At 40.2% G+C, this 16,950-nt stretch overlaps 1 protein-coding gene across 1 annotated transcript in view; it reads right to left on the bottom strand.

The window, feature by feature from the left end:
- Window positions 1-16,950, bottom strand: part of DDX10 (DEAD-box helicase 10) — a 201,208-nt gene that overhangs the window by 73,816 nt on the left and 110,442 nt on the right. The window contains exons 14-15 of the mRNA XM_059818823.1: window positions 12,676-12,789; window positions 10,302-10,463 (exon numbers count right to left, since the gene is read on the bottom strand). Coding sequence (XP_059674806.1) covers window positions 10,302-10,463; window positions 12,676-12,789 — 276 coding nt within the window. The remainder of the gene's footprint in view (window positions 1-10,301; window positions 10,464-12,675; window positions 12,790-16,950) is intronic.

The following is a 16,950-nucleotide window of genomic DNA, read 5'->3' as shown; positions in this document are numbered from 1 at the left end:
CCTTCCATTCCACCCTGTATACACATACACAAACACACACAGAGAGGGAGGTAAAGGCAACCCTAATTCAACTCAAAATACAGTTTCAACAGAATTACATCAGGAATTAAGTTAGTTAACAGTTTTCAAAAGTAACATTTAAAGCTGCAAACTAAAATCTTAATGACAAAGTCAATGGGAGTTGCACTGCAAAACACGCTAGAATTTTCTAGAGAAATGTAGAGGGAAAAGGCTGATGAAGGTGCACTTTGTCTGATTCTGTGGCTGCTTTTGGCTTTGAAGGGATGATACCATTTAAGAGTGGGAATTCATAATCTAGACAGGTCACAGAATCTCGAGCTGTCTTAATGCAGCCACTCTTAAGGACCTTAACACCCATCTCTCATACACCAGATCTGAGAGAAGGCAGAAAAACCCCACAACTATCTGTGCCTGCTCATGCAGATACAGGTACCCAGCAGTACCCGAGTCCTCAACAAGCGAAGAAGCTGCTAGGTTGCTTCAAAGAGCCATGACAGGTAGAGGTCACCATTTTGGGTGGTTGTGCCATTACATCCTCCGGTAGGACAAGCACCCTGGCATGGAAGCTCCCTTACAGCACTAAGGCTGCAACTCTACCTTAGCTGAAGTTAAATTAAGCCTGCACTATTTCAGCCTCCACCCACAGCTGCATTTTCCTGCCATTCATCTGATTAGGGTGTACACAAACAACCTACTCACAGTTATTTCATCTTCTTATTTGTCACATCAACAAGATGAAGCCAAGAACTCTGATTTTGCTGGAAAACTCTTACAAAACACTCAAGGGCACTTCAAGCTTTAAGTGTAGCCCATACAGCTGTTGGAGTGAAAGAAAAGCAAACAACGAGCAAGCCCTTGCCTCCGCCAGCAGCACAGCGAGGCCGGACGGATGCTGCTGCTAAGACTGAAAATGCCTGTCAACCCACTTGTCAGTGTCCGTTCCCTTTATCTTAATAGCTCTGCACTTGGAACATAACAGCAGCATTGCCTGCACACAATAGCTATGAAAGGACTCAGACAGGCTTTCTAACAAAGTAACACTCTCTTGATTTATTTCACACATCTCTCCATCTCTAATACTTCTCTTCTTTGCTGTTCAGCTAAACACACCTCTCAGCAGCAACCTTCTTCCCTTTATATTTTGCTCGTACACCAGCACGCTCTTTACGTGAGAGGATTTTATCGTCCTCACCCAGCACCGCGTTAAACCAACTGTACAATTACACTGAAATCTGACAAATTTCCCCTCAAAGTGAAGGACTATTCAAGTGCTTTGCTTAATAAAGAGCATAATACTGCACTGAGATTTTTTTCTCTTCAGATTATTTCCTTTGAAATATGATGCAATCTCTCTTCAGAATTAATATATTGATTGATTTCAAACTACAAATACTATTTTTCATGCGTGCATTTGTCTTCCAGCACACTGAATGGTTTGCGCTGTATAGCATCTATTTTTCTTTTTATTAATTGGATGTAATTTCTTTTTTTTAATCCTGAGTAAAAATTTGATAAAATAAAGAAAATCCCTGGGGGGTCTTTTCTATTTCTTGAACTGTTATACACGGTATTCAATGATCCATTACAATACGCTACAAGTACTTTTATACACTATAAAAAAACCCATGTTTAAATCATAACTACTCTGCCATCAACAGAAGTCATTTGCAAAAGCAGGACTGGGAGCGAGACAGAGCCTAGAGCTCCAGTTGGAGCGGGGCTGCCAAAGGGCCGCCAAAGGAAGGGGTAAGGCGCAGGGCGTTCTCCCCCGAGAGCTCTCCCATCTGGGCCATGGCTCAGCCAACCGTGGGGTGGCTCAGCCAAGGCATCGGGTGAGGCTTGTGGCAGGGGCCAGAGGTAGGAGAGAGACAAAGGCTACAGCATTACAGCAGGAAGTAAACCCCAAGGAATGCAGTGTGGCGCAAGATACACAAAGGAAAAATAATCCACTATAAATATCAGCTGACGTCTTAACTGATTTGGTCACACTGTTGTTCTCCTACTAGCTAAAATCACCAGCATTACTGCTTTTAAAAATAAACTCACAGTTTGAGTCTAACCTTTGGCCAACTGCAGGTTGCAAAGGAAAAGAATTATTCCTTGATAAGTAAACTTATGTCTCTTTTTTTCAAATTCCTACATCAAGTGCCTCTTTCATTGGATTAATTCAATTCATACAGATTTTAAGTCATGATGAGGTGACCATAGTCCTCTCTCCAAGCTTGCTAGATATCCAGTATAGTACCTTGTCTTTCCCTAAATACCCCCAGAAATCTTCACGCTTTTTAAGCATCAGCTCTAAACTCAGTACTGAGGCTGTTAACTCAGCCCTAGTACTGTAACTCCATTTTTCTTCCTTAGAGGAAACATCCTTTCCAGACTATAAAGAACTGTATGTGAATTAATACAAAATTAATAAAGTTACAGTCTCTCTCCTACTCTCCCCCCTATATAATGATGCAAAAATTATTAGAAAATACTCCTTTTGAACTCCATGTTTAAATCTACGTGGATGGTCTCTCTAGGGATACCTTGAATGTAATAATGTGGTTTGTAAGGATATCCTGTTAACAGTGAGACAAAGACAAGAAGGAGAAAAAGTTCAACAAGGCCAAGTGCCAGGTCCTGCACTTGGGTCACAACAACCCCATGCAACGCTACAGGCTTGGGGACGAGCGGCTGGAAAGCGGCCCTGCAGAAAAGGACCTGGGGGTGTTGATCGACAGCCGGCTGAATATGAGCCAACAGTGTGCCCAGGTGGCCAAGAAGGCCAACGGCATCCTGGCCTGTATCAGAAATACTGTGGCCAGCAGGAGTAGGGAGGTGATTGTGCCCCTGTACTCAGCGCTGGTGAAGCTGCACCTTGAATCCTGTGTTCAGTTTTGGGCCCCTCACTACAAGAAGGACATTGAGGTGCTGGAGTGTGTCCAGAGAAGGGCGATGAAGCTGGTGAGGGGTCTGGAGCACAAGTCTTATGAGGAGCGGCTGAGGGAGCTGGGGTTGTTCAGTCTGGAGAAGAGGAGGCTGAGGGGAGACCTCATCGCTCTCTACAACTACCTGAAAGGGGGTTGCAGAGAGGTGGGTGTTGGTCTCTTCTCCCAAGTGACTAGTGACAGGACAAGAGGAAATGGCCTCAAGTTGTGCCAGGGGAGGTTCAGGCTGGATATTAGGAAAAATTTCTTTACTGTGAGAGTGGTGAAGCACTGGAACAGGCTGCCCAGGGAGGTGGCTGAGTCACCATCCCTGGTGGTGTTTAAGGAACATGTGGACATGGCATTGTGGGACATGGTTTAATGGGCATGGTGGTGTTGGTTGATGGTTGGACTTGATGATCTTACAGGTCTTTTCCAACTGTAGTGATTCTCTGATTCTGTGATTCTCTGATTCTAATAAACTGAACACCAAATACACTAACCCTAATGAGCAGTAAGGCAGACAGTAACAAGAGACCTGAACTCCTAAGTCACTGATAGATGAACATTAAAGGAACCACACAAGCACAACCTTGAGAAGGTTCACACAGAACTTTGTAACTGATGAGAACAAGAGAAACAAGGTTATCTATGTTTATCGGTCTCATGGGAAAGAGCAAACTTATTACGGAATATTTGAAAGGCACTGTGAGACTGTGCGGAAAGACCAGCATCTGGAGAAACCCAAGGTCAAGACCAGTGACTGTGTAAGGGCCCTATGGTGTGGGTATGGATATTGGACATATTTAGGGCCTATGCTATTATTTAAGGGATCAGTGAATGTGAGTGTGCTTGTGAATCAAGGGCGTGAGGATATTCATAGTTCTGCTAGCAAATGTCAACCCTGATCAGCCAACAAGAAGGAATAAGCTTGTGCTGCCTGTGCTGTTCGTGTTTACATGAGTGCTACCTGCATTTATCTTTTCTGCCTCTCTTGTCTCTGTGGCCACCCATGTGTGTATTCTGCGCGTGCATCCATGCGATACATGCGCAGCCTTGCTAGGGCTCGGTCTGTAACCCGGAAAAGCAACAGCTTCCATCTAACAGACCTGCAGAAGAAACCTCATGAGTTGAAATCCGAGGGATTTGGCTTCTCCTAGCAGTCTGCAATCTTCCATTTTCAAGAATGAATTTTAATCAGAAAGTTACTGAATAAATTCACTGGCATAAGTATAATCTTCCTGAAATTATTTATTTTACAAAAGTCTTTCCATAAAGTCTGGTATGAAGAATTTCCTCTTTTAGCCTTGGAAATAGTGAATTAAGTAATAATATTTGGGAGAGCAAATATACAACAGGCGAAATATCACAGTGTATCCTCCTCATTAAAACTATCCACTCTCCCATTAACAAATGTGTTTAGGGAACAGGAGAGAAACCAAACAGAGATACTCTGTTTCAATACACTTTCTACAATAGTTCTACATTTTCTACTGAATTAAGAACAGCGTGAGCAAAACTAAGAGACCACGTAACTCCGAACTTCAGGTGGTACAAATCCGCACCATTTCAGTAGCACAAGGGCCACAAAATATCTCCAGTTTCCTCCCACCAACAGCAGTATAACCAGAAGATTCTGTAAGGAGTCTCAAAACTACAAAATATATATTAAAATACAGACTTGTAGAACAATGCTTACAGTGCAGCATCTTCTGAAAGATCCCCCCCTGTGACCTGAAGTCTAACTGCTGTCATACCTCTACAACCACAGCTGTTTAACTTCTTCCAAGGAGGTACCGAACTACTCCATCTTGCAGTATCAGGCCCCTGAAGACAGCCTCAGCTTGTTTGCTACTAATACTGCCCAAATAAAATAAAATAAAACAAAAACAAAACAAATACAAAACAAAAACTATTTCTAGCCATTGTCTCACGTTGATCATCCCAAGTTCACAGCATATCTTACTTGCTGGAAAGTGAGGTAAGAAACAAGGGTCCTACTCATTTTTCCTTCAGCACCAATAGGCATTTTTCTGAGTTTGGATTAGTATACAGAAAGAGAGATTATTAAGAAGTGAGATTAATCCCTCTATGCCACTATTTTCCTCCTAACAACAGTGCATTTTCAGCTGGAAACTTGAAAAATGGAGTGTGAAAACATGTTCTGAATACTTTATTCACTTCTCTCTTTATTGTTTATAACATTTTACACATTTCAAAAGAGCTCAAATCTATACCTCTCACTGGGCTGTCATTAAATATCCATTAATGCAGAATTCTTTTCACATCATCTTGATCACTGTTAATGCCCTTTCCCTTGTGGTCAACTGCTAAAATTAACTTTGCTTCCAAAACTTCAATAAGTATTAATTACATCACAATTATACCTCAGATTTTTATTTATTTTTATCCATCTGATTTTCAATTTTTCCCCATTTGCAGAGGAAGGAGAGAGCAGCAAAATGTGAGACTCATGAAGGAAACCTAATTATAGTGTAGATGCTTTGCAAGTTTCCACAAGCCTTAAGGCACTGCAACACACATCTCATCTAATCCAAGCATCTCATGAATGCACCAAAACATTTTTCTGATCGTACTGAAAACCGTGCTCATTTAAATGACATTCACAAATGCATTTAAAAGCAATGGCCTGTGGATACTTTCTGAATAGTTTTGCTCTTCATCAGAAACGGTTTCACAAGGGAAGTTCATAATAAGCTTACAGGCCATATTCACCTAAGAAAAAACTGTGCAAGTTTTGATTTTAAGAAGTTATTTTTTTTTCCCAAAGATCTTTAATCTTCAGGATTATACTGAAGAAACCAAAAGAGAGGGATTCTCAGTGGAAGATGACCTATAAAAAAACAAGCTTTATAAAAACACCGCTTTTTCTACATCCACTCACAATCTAAATCAAAATCTGAACCCATGTGCAAGATATAAAAAACTGGATGAAACAACATATACTTTCATAGCCTTCCATAAATTATTTTCTTATTCAAAGTTACCATTTTAAAGCCAATTTGGAGACTTCAGGTATTAGCATACATTCAGCTTCAGAGGACTTTTTGATTACTGATGTACCTAACCACGTAGCAGACTGCTACATTTGGTTTACACAGAACAAAAACACATGTGTGTCTAGTGGTCTTCTAATCTACCCATATAATCACTGTAATAGATTTAGCAGGTTTCAAAAATCGATTTAAAGAAAAAAATAAAACCTGCCAAACATACAAACCAAGAAACAACACCAAACATCAGCTGCAGTAGGAAGAAAAGGAATTAAGAGGAGGAAATCTCAAGATACAGACATTTGAAACTTGGTAAAAGTGAAGTAACAGAAGAAAGTTAAATGATGAAAAAGTTAAGCAAAGATCTTGAACAAATCTGAAGCAAAAGCAGAGAGGAAAAATTTAGCCACAGCTTTTTCAAAAAGCTGGGAAGGAGAGAGCTGTAGGAGAATTCAGTAACCAAGGTGGAAAACCAAGAAACAAAGAGTTGTCACATCTGCTGTTAGAAAAGATGTCAAACGGACAAAGATGCACAGCAGTCTGCTTGCGGGAAGGAAATTAAAACAAAGATGGGAATTAAATAATTAGCGTTATTGCAGAAAGGAAAGGTCAGACGACAGAGTTTGTGCTATGCCGTGATGTATTTTGGCTGATAGTGAAGTATGGAGGATTTTAGAAGAAGCAATGACAGTCACAAGCAATGGATTTAAGACTTTGTACAGAAGGGACAGCTGAATGCCTGTGAGGGGTTGTATAAGATGGGATGAAAGTATGTGACTTTCAAAAGCTCCTCTTTCAATGACACAAGAAGGGGCACTAAGACATCCATGCTTATGCAAAATCTGAAGTCATGAAAATAAGACAAAGTCTCCTACTCTTTTTGTTGCTTTCACATCCTTCGTTGGTAACACACTTGAATCTCTTCTAGGTTTCATCCTCTCCTAGGAGGCTAAGAAATAACTTATACCACTAGCCCGTCAGGCTTAACATACACAACCAAACTTTTAATAGCAAATTCAGACAATAATCAGGCACTTGATCAGGCTTCTGCAGTACAGTCATGATACACGGACTCGGGTAGTTCTTCCTTCCCATCACCGGGATGCCAGCCAAAGATTCAAACTCAACTAAGTATCTGCTGCTGAGTAATTATGCTACCTTTTGGGACGGGAAACCTTACGAGGTGGGAGAATTTTTAAACACCATTGGGAAGTCACTGTGAAAGTACCCACACGATTCCTTTTTACTTTGAGGCAGTTCAAATTTTTGCCGGGCATTCTTTCATTAATGCAAGACTGATGACTTGCCCCACAGACAACGCAATAAATTCCCAAAAAATATTAATGAAAAACCAATGGCTGAAAGGGCCAAAATAATGTTTATGTATGACACTTATCTATGATTTCTAAATTATGCCATAGAAGTTCTCCCTGTAGTGTGAATTTAACTAATTACACATTTTCTGTTAAGAAAAAATTGACTAATATCTGCCCCACATAGTAACAATGTAGCTTCTTCACGGGTCACTACATGTATTTCCTTCTTTTTGATATACTACCATTCATTTCTTTTATTTCATTTCATAAAGGATAATAATTAGGTGTAATGTGAAAAATGCTCATGCAGTAAGGTAGGTTACAAGAAACTTGACACTTTCCATAATTACAAAAAAACCCCATGATATTGATGATGTGGCCAGTCCTGGTCATTTTGCCTGCCTCACTTTTCAAAAGAGGCATTCTCTTTTCATAGTATCTCCACCACCGAAATACTTTTTTTAGTGCAGGTAAATATCTGATCAATACCATTGGTTCACCTTGGCATTATAACAATGAAGCTGTTAACAGACCAACTGATGAAGTATTTAATCATTGAAGTCTGATGTCAAACATACAACAGCATCACTCAAAGTATATGAATTTGCTAGTGAATAGCAGATTGATTGGAAAGTCATAAATCAGACTCCCCTTTCTTCTTTGTTAAGCTGCATCCTTGAAATCTGATAGCATTGCTTTCTGTAAAATTGGCTATGATTTCACCTATAGCACAGAAAACATTATTTCTTTGCAGCTACTTTCAAATGCAACACTTCACTAAAGAAGATGTGAGTTTTTTTGTAGATGTCAAATGACTACAACAGGACTACAGGAGTAGATTTTCAAATTAAATGTGTGATGTATGCTTTGACTTTAGCTGGAATACTTCAGTGCCCAAATGTTATTTGAAGCTTTCACAAATCTCCTCCAAATTGTTTTGTTCAAATAGAAACCTTAACAGACAATAGAACATTTAGCACTAATCACTAGCAATCAGTGGATAAAGTCAAACTGGATAAAGTCAGCATTTGCAGAGCAGGGCAATAAAACAACACTTTTTAACACTTTGGAAATTAGAAGCTTTGAGTATAAAGCAAGCCTTTAATAACACGTAGTCCTGGGATCTCTCATTTATCCATTATCTGGAGAAATCCAAACCCTTATCACAATGACTAACAGAATGATCCCTGAACTCTAAGACATCCCGCTGTGTTCCATATGACTGGCACGTGCCGAGGTCAGAAAACTCTGCTTTGGTCCATGATGAATAATACAGAAGCAGTTTGCAGACTTAGGGTCTGCAATTTAAAGGTTTTTAAATGCCAGAGAGAAGCCAGACTGCAGATACTGAAGTTTTCAAATTACAGCCAAAATTATATGACACTATTTGAATAATTCATTTAATAAATTCTGATAGCCCTAATAACACCGATGCAAAAAGTTAGCACTTTTGCCTACCTGAAATCTAATACTGAATGTTGAGCACGTGGTAGTCTGAAGACATTCCAGAGACACCCCTTCACTTCTCCTTCCCCCTAAACATCTTCAGCATTTGTTACAGCACATATGCCAAACAACACTTCCTTTTTGTGAAACAAACCCTTCCACTGAATGCTGCTTAAAAACCACTATGCTCCCACTAAACTCTTAGCAGATTTTAAAGTTGTAATAAAGCTCCACTGTTACCAACAAGTGATACCACATAAGGCTTTGTGTTATCCAGCTACTTATGTCAGAACAGCCTTCCTGTGTGCAATGTAGTCCTGAAAAAACCGATGAATTTAAATGAACTTGTACTACACTTATTTCACAATATATTTAAGTATTTTTCCTCACTGAGCAATCCATATGTATTGGGTTTGCGCGGCAAGGTTTTGGTAGCAGGGGGGGCTACAGGGGTGGCTTCTGTAAGAAGCTGCTAGAAACTTTCCCTGTGTCCTATAGAGCCAATATTAGCCGGCTCCAAGACAAACCCACTACAGACCAAGGCCGAGCCCATCAGTGGCAGTGGTAGCACCTCTGGGATAACATATTTAAGAAAGGGGAAAAAACAACTGCGCAACAGCAGCCGGAGAAGAGAGGAGTGAGAATATGCGAGAGAAACAACCCTGCAGACCCCAAGGTCAGTGAAGAAGGAGGGGAGGAGGTGCTCCAGGCACCAGAGCAGAGATTCCCCTGCAGCCCCTGGTGAAGACCATGGTGAGGCAGGCTGTGCCCCTGCAGCCCGTGGAGGTCCACGGTGGAGCAGATATCCACCTGCAGCCTGCAGAGGACCCCCACGCCAGAGCAGGTGGATGCCCAAAGGAGGCTGTGACCCTGTGGGAAGCCCACGCTGGAGCAGGCTCCTGGCAGGACCTGTGGACCCATAGAGAGATGAGCCCACACTGGAGCAGGTTTGCTGGCAGGACTTGTGACCCCACAAAGGAGTCGTGCTGGAGCGGTCTGCTCCTGCAGGACTGCACCCCGTGGAAAGGACTCATGCTGGAGCAGTTCGTGAAGAACTGTAGCCCGTGGGAAGGACCCAGGTTGGAGAAGTTTGTGGAGAACTGTCTCCCGTGGGAGGGAGAGGGGAAGAGTGTGAGGTGTCCTCCCCCTGAGGAGGAAGGAGCAGCAGAAACAACGTGTGATGAACTGACCACAACCCCCATTCCCCGTCCCCCTGTGCTGCTGGAGGGGAGGAGGTAGAGAATTTGGGAGTGAAGTTGAGCCCGGGAAGAAGGGAGGGGTGGGGGGGACGGTGTATTTTTAAGATTTGGTTTTATTTCTCATTATCCTACTCTGATTTTGATTGGTAATAAATTAAACTAATTTCCCCAAGTCGAATCTGTTTTGCCTGTGATGGTAACGGTGAGGGACTTCCCTGTTCTTATCTCAGACCCATGAGCCTTTCGTTCTAATTTCTCTCCCCTGTCCAGCTGAGGAAGGGGAGTGATAGAGTGGCTTTAGTGGGCACCTGGCGACTAGCCAGGGTCAACCCACCACACCATATCACGGTATCTATTTCTGCACTTCAGTAATTGAGGTAGAAAAAAACTTACCCTATGTTTTTCCTTTACTTTCTTCCTGTACTCTTCTTTGTCAAATTTGTCTTCTTCCCGCAGTATCTCTTTCGCTTTATCTAAGTTGATACCACTGGCATCATCATCTTCATCTGCTTTTGCCAAACTGGATTTTTGCACAGGTGGCCACTGCTGCACTAACTGAATTATACATGTCAACAAGAAAAATAATGGTTAGAATAGTTTTTACCACATCAAAGTTTTGATATCCTGAATATTTCATTATTTTTCTAGACTAAATAAAAAGGCCATTTGCAAAGGAAACAAACAAAACTTCTGTACAATACAAACTCGGATACCTTATTTAACATCACGTCCAGTCAAAAATGAGTATTTGAAAATGATGTCTCCATTACACCATATTACTGTTTAATGGATTCACTTGAACATCTTCCCCTATTTTTCTCTCTTTGCCTAATGGAACAAATAATTTATAATCCTGCTAGTCATTTTGGGAGAAAAATGGTATTTCCTTTCAAGAAATGACTCTCCAAAATATATGCAACAGAACAAAACACTAGTAAATCTAAACAGTATGTTTTCATGTAAACAATCAATATTCCAACATATTAATTGAGAGGAAAATGAGATAAGCCTTCATCACACAGTACACGAAAAACCATGACTGCAGGTTCATGTTATGGGGGAAGCAAGGAGAAGGGATGTGGAGGGTTTTATTGGTTATTGTATGAAAACTGGATTGGAAATGTTTGATGATTCAAGTTTGACTTGTGGATGACATGCTGAACACATCCAGCTTCCCTTAAATATCTGAAGTTCTAAAGAGAAGACAAAGACTACATATACACCAAAAAAATATCCCACCTATCTTATGACCTAATAGCTTACACCTCGTGGTAATGAGCAGATGTCATCTGGGGGTAGTCTTTGCAAAAATCATTCTTGCTTACAGATTGGTAGAGTAATAACTCTTAAAAAGAAACTATATGGCAGAAAATATACACTGTCTTTCAGATACAAATGCAAAACCAAACATGTTTAGGACTCCCTGATGTACACAGGGAGTTCATTCACCTCGATACTGATAAACCCGACCTACTGTTTCTACTTTCATTCGTAAAATAGACTTTGTATACTTGTATTTTCTAGAAAGATACATTACTTAAAGGACTTTTTTTTTTTAATCAAAGAGAATCATGTGGAGTAGAACAGTAAAACTTTAAAGCAGTTTTACACAGCTCAGAAAAAAAGCAGAAGCAACATCTATAGATGCAAACTTTGTTTCCTTAAATAAGTCACCCCTTCTCTATTGTGCTACTTTTCTAACTACAATCTTTGTGCTAATTTTTATTCTCCATCCTCACTCCCTTTTACTTCATTATATAGATACATAAAACATTTGCATACGTTTTTTAAGATGAGAAAACAGCTTTTGAATATCTAAAAATATCCGAAGATATAATTTCCAGCAATGGGGCAACCTCTAAAACCTTTTAAATTTTGTCTAATGTCAGTAATTATATGGCTATACTCCCTTTACTTGATATATAAAATGCTTTATTTTATTTGGTCACAAAAGCAAATGATATACTTGTAAAGGTGACCTCTCTTTCAGTTTATGCCTTACTGAAATAATTCTAGAGTTAAAAAAAAAAAGCTACTTTTTTCTTAATGCTTGAAATGGAAAAACAGTGTACACAGCATCTGAAGCTATGAAATCAAATGTTAGAAAATTTTATGGAGTGTGAAGACTTGCTAGTGAGGTTATCACCACAATGAAACCCTAGAGTGACTAGCATCCACAATAGCTCCTTTTTGTATAAAATAGATACATTTTTCCAGGGGATATTAAAAGATCCAGTTAAATTACTGACAAATTTCAATGCACTGTTACATCAGCACCAGTAGGTGAAAATTTGGTACTTCCTTATCTTTCCCAACAGAACTTTTAAACTAGAAATAGCGAATGCTGGAAAGAAAGCCAGAGACGACTTTTCATTCCAGTACATTATCTCGAGAGTTGGGGGAGCTTTGGCAAATACCTACAGGAAAATTGTTTTACATTTCTCTGAGGAAAAAATAGGCTCTTGATTCCACCCGCAATTGAAGATAATAGGCAGAAAAGAGGTACGGTTCTGTACATCCACTAACAGCTCTCATACAAGTATCTTACACATACAAAGGTGAAAAGAGGTCAGTGCTCAGCATTCCTCTTTTTCCCAGTGGAATTGAATTCTAAATGGAAGCTGAACAGTTTTGCAAGACTTAAACCAATTACAAAAACCACACACTTTTGAAAAGCGTACCTTTTTATACAGATATAAAGTATAAGTATTTTTGTCTTTATGAATTCAGTTCCCACCAAAATACAGTTATTTTGAATTGATCTTACCTCTCCATCTTCAGTAAAGACTATTTTTGTGTTGACTTTAAATTTCTTCTTCAAGATTTTTTTGGCTTCTTGGGTTTTAGTTGTTTTTTTCTTCATCTTTGATTTTGATGCATTCTGTATAAAAGAAAATGAGATTTCTTATCTTTTTTTATAGTCACAGAGTATATGCGTCAAACTTTCTTATATGCAATTACATGTATTACAATGTAATTCCTAAAACACGAGTAAGAGTAATTTCCAGTAAAAATTAGCCAACAGACGTTTTCATAAAAGTGTTTTAAGCAGACCTTATCATGAAGAACTCATTTACTCTGATAACAACTCAGCATAACTTAAAACCCGTCAACAGCAGGATACCTGACTCATTCAAATCTCACTAACCTTTTTGGGACAAGGACACTAGATTCACCAGCTTACGGTGTTAGCAAGCCTCATCAGACAAGAAATCCAGTCTAACTGACTGAAGTCATTAGCTACAACTGATCAGATACCACCTTCATCTCACTTGTCATCACCTTGTCCCCAGGTACCGCTGCACACCAGTTTGAGTTATTTGTGTCAACGAAGGGCACAAATGGCCATGCAAGAACCTTTCTATTTCATAACTCTTGTCCCTTGCAGTCCCACCAGGGTGCAGAACATCAGTGCTAGGAGACGCTTACCAAGCTTAGCATTAAATAACATTTAGAATCACAGAAGTTATTAGCATCATAAGAAAAAAGCTGTAGTGAAACAAAGTGGTGAAGACACGGGAGAAACTAATAGATGAATCAGCAGAGATCCTGAAATCCAGAGATTAACACTGTTTCCAATAGATTGAGGTTGTTCTTTCCTGGCTACCACTGAGAAAGCAACACTGACCAGAAAAAGCAAATATTATCAGCAAAACAGTATCCCTGTATAAAACACACTGATACTGAAGTTACATTTATTTTTTGTGTGTGCAATCTTGCTGTTAGAAAGAAGAGGTGATTTCTATTTTTGACAGATATTGATGATTTATCCAGAGTATTTTTGCATTTTGGAGGTAGTTTGCAACTCTGGGAGGACCATTTTAATTACTTCTGTAAAATGCAGTGGAAAATAAATTGTCACATCCACAGATGGACTGCACAGGTTTCACAGAGCCACCCATCTGGTGGCAACATCATGCCACCAAAGAACATGGGGATTCCCAACCTCCAGCTCTTCTTCTGAGAGCTCTCCTTTCAAGAACAAAGGACGATTGTGTTCAGGCATCTAAGGGGACACAATACACATAGAGGATATTTTAAGCAATAACTGCCATTGAAGAAAGTATTTTATAACAAAGATATTCTGCTGGAATACGTGGAGAGTCCATAGGAGAAGACCCACAACTCATTAATCATCCTCTAAAGACTGCAAAGCTCCACTACTTAGGAAAAAGTGCCTGAAAAACAGCCACTAAACTGTCTAAACTTCTGATAAATAATATAAAGTGGTCAAACAACCAGAGAGAAAAAGGAAAAATTGAACTTTGTTTTCTCACTTCTGTTTTTTAATTTGGTCATTTTAATCAGTTTCATGTTCTATACCCAATCTACTATAAAAGGAAGCCAAAAAAAATTAACTCAAAGTCACTGTCATTATGGTCAGCACACTAATGTACTGAAATATGAACTATAAAAGAGAAAAATTACAATCTTCTAACAGGAAAAATGGTTTGTGACAGCTACTGTGCTGTGTTATCAAGTAATGACCATATCTATCAAAGTAAATAGTAACTGTAGCAGCACTTATGTCCTTAGTATTGTCATATGATTTTTGTTGCACTGTGCAACTACTACTACTTAGGCACACCTTTAACAGCTCAGAAAGCTGAGATATTCCCTCACTCCTGTTGCTTATCTTACAAACACAAATTGTTTGAGAGTCTGCATAAGCATAAAACCCTTACCTCGAAATATGGACTACTTAGTAAAACAACAGGAATTGTCCAGAGGAAGAATTTAAGGAGAGATGTACTTCAAGGTGGTAGGATGATAGTTCTCACTACCACAACATTTTCTTTCACCAGCTGCTTTTGGGTTTGTACCTTTTTTTTTTTTAATAATCTTTCATTTCCACACTGCCAGTATTATTGGTACCAGCATAATATGCTAATTTAAAAGAAAAACGTGACTGAAAATTTCAAATTGGTAAATCAGTATTTTGTAAAATTATATTTAAATGTGAATGTCAGCTGTTTACATTTCTTGGTTTAAAAAATGTTTTCCTGGCTAAAGAGCACAAATATCCAATGGACTGTCTTTACATGCATACATAGGCAATATTTCCAGTCGTACCTTGTTCCCCCTCCCTCCTTTAAGTGATTTTGAGAAGTATTTTGATGCTGCAAAGTAGCATGGGAAAAAAATGGGAGAGGACACAGTTTCCAAACAAAGAGGAGGAACAAGAGGAGGAAACAAGTGGGAAGCTAAATTCCCTCAGTATACACATAAAAAGCATAGTATAAGATCAGTGTGTAAATTTGGCAGATTTACAATATGCAGCATTAAGGAAAGGTAAGAGATCAGAATTTTAAAAAACATAAGGGAAAGAGCATTAGTATAAAACTCTGCAAACCCCATAGATAATTAAACTGTGCTTTTTATTAGGACGCTTTCATTGCTCTACTAAACTGAACACACTTCACAGACGATGGCTATCAAGGCTCCCTCAGCCTCAGACACCATCTCCTGACTGACTGCCACAGCTTAAAACCAAAAGGGCTCAGATACCAAACCATTTTCATCACAGATGTAGGCACAATTTTACATACTACGTGACTTCACTGTTCAGCAGAAATGCAGCACAGGAGGAAAGTTGGGTGGGTTAGTGCAATGGCTCCTGACATGGCCTCCCTGGCCCAAAGGGGAGGCTACACGGTCCAGAAGAGTCAGGCAGATCAGCCATGGAGTATATATGGTCCTGGGGCTATCACAGGGTCCCATAAATGCTGATTTGGTTGTCTCCTGGTGACCTCTCTCACATTGTTCTGGAGTCCCTATATAGTCCTAAAGTCTCTCCTGTCACCCAAGTCTTTTACTTCCATATGTCTCCAGTAGCATCTTTCAGAGCATCTGCTCCCCACATCTCAAGAGCATCTCCCCGTATCTCCTGCCCCAGTGGCTGCCGTTCTATCTTGAACATATCTGAGCCAGGAGTTCCTCCCACTGGCTGCAGTCTTGACACAAGATGGGTTGTTCACATCCATCTCAGGTCATGGCCCCCTCCCCTACCCACACTACCCCTGTGATCCCCTCACCCAAGTATTTAATGCCCTCACCCAAATTTCTAATGCCACCGCCTATCTTTGCTTTGACCCCATATTTGAACGGCTACATTGAAACATCAATTTCCCATCAAGCAGGAGTCCGATTCGTCCATTGCAATAATCGTAACACCAATGGATAGCAGACCTCAGGCTTTCCTAATCTTCAGTGCCAACCCCCAGTTCCCTGCATTTTCAAGCCATTCTGCTTACTCATTTCCCATTTTCATCTTTTGTACTAGAAGATACCTGACAATTTACAAGCAGCAGGTTGGCATTTAACCCACATTCTCCATGGCCTCATCTCTTTTCTACACAATGAGTTCACCACACCAGCAGACAATACTAGCTGCTGGAGACTGCCAAAAGATCTCCTCCATCTGTTAACCTCAAGTGCTGCAAAGAATACAGCTGTGGCAGGAGCAATGACTCCTCTCTAACTGCTCGGTAAACAGCTGAAATCTGGGGTCACAGGCTTTGCAGGCAGAAGCACTGTCACATCAGCAGACATGAGTGAGTGGAGGGTTTCTGCTGACAGTCAAGCCTTGACCCTATTGCCAGAGCGAGCCATGGGCCTGGGCATTTTAAAGTGAGCTGAGAGGACATAGCAGCTCGCCACACTCACTGGCTCACACAGAAAACACTGTGTATCAAAACCTGCTCAACTAATATTAACCTCAGTAAATCCATTTCTAAAGCTGAATTATACCATCAAGTAAGCCATCAGTCCGAACAAAGTGGGCATGCGTGATGTGAGCACAGGTTTTCATGTTGCTGTTAGATATCAAAGGGATTCTGCGGTTGAACTCAAGTTGGTAACACAAGTTAACGCACCAGCTGGTGCACGCACACTTCCCTGTCAATGAGAATCACAGAATGAATCCCTACGGTTGGAAAAGACCTGTAAGATCATCAAGTCCAACCATCAACCCAACACCACCACGCCCACTAAACCATGTCCTGTAGTGCCACGTCTACATGTTCCTTGAACATCTCCAGTG

This window comes from Gavia stellata, chromosome 1 (genome assembly GCF_030936135.1).
Source record: "Gavia stellata isolate bGavSte3 chromosome 1, bGavSte3.hap2, whole genome shotgun sequence".
Taxonomy (NCBI): domain Eukaryota; kingdom Metazoa; phylum Chordata; class Aves; order Gaviiformes; family Gaviidae; genus Gavia; species Gavia stellata.
The sequence above is the reverse complement of the archived record's forward strand: the minus strand, read 5'-3'. Positions and strand labels throughout refer to the sequence as shown.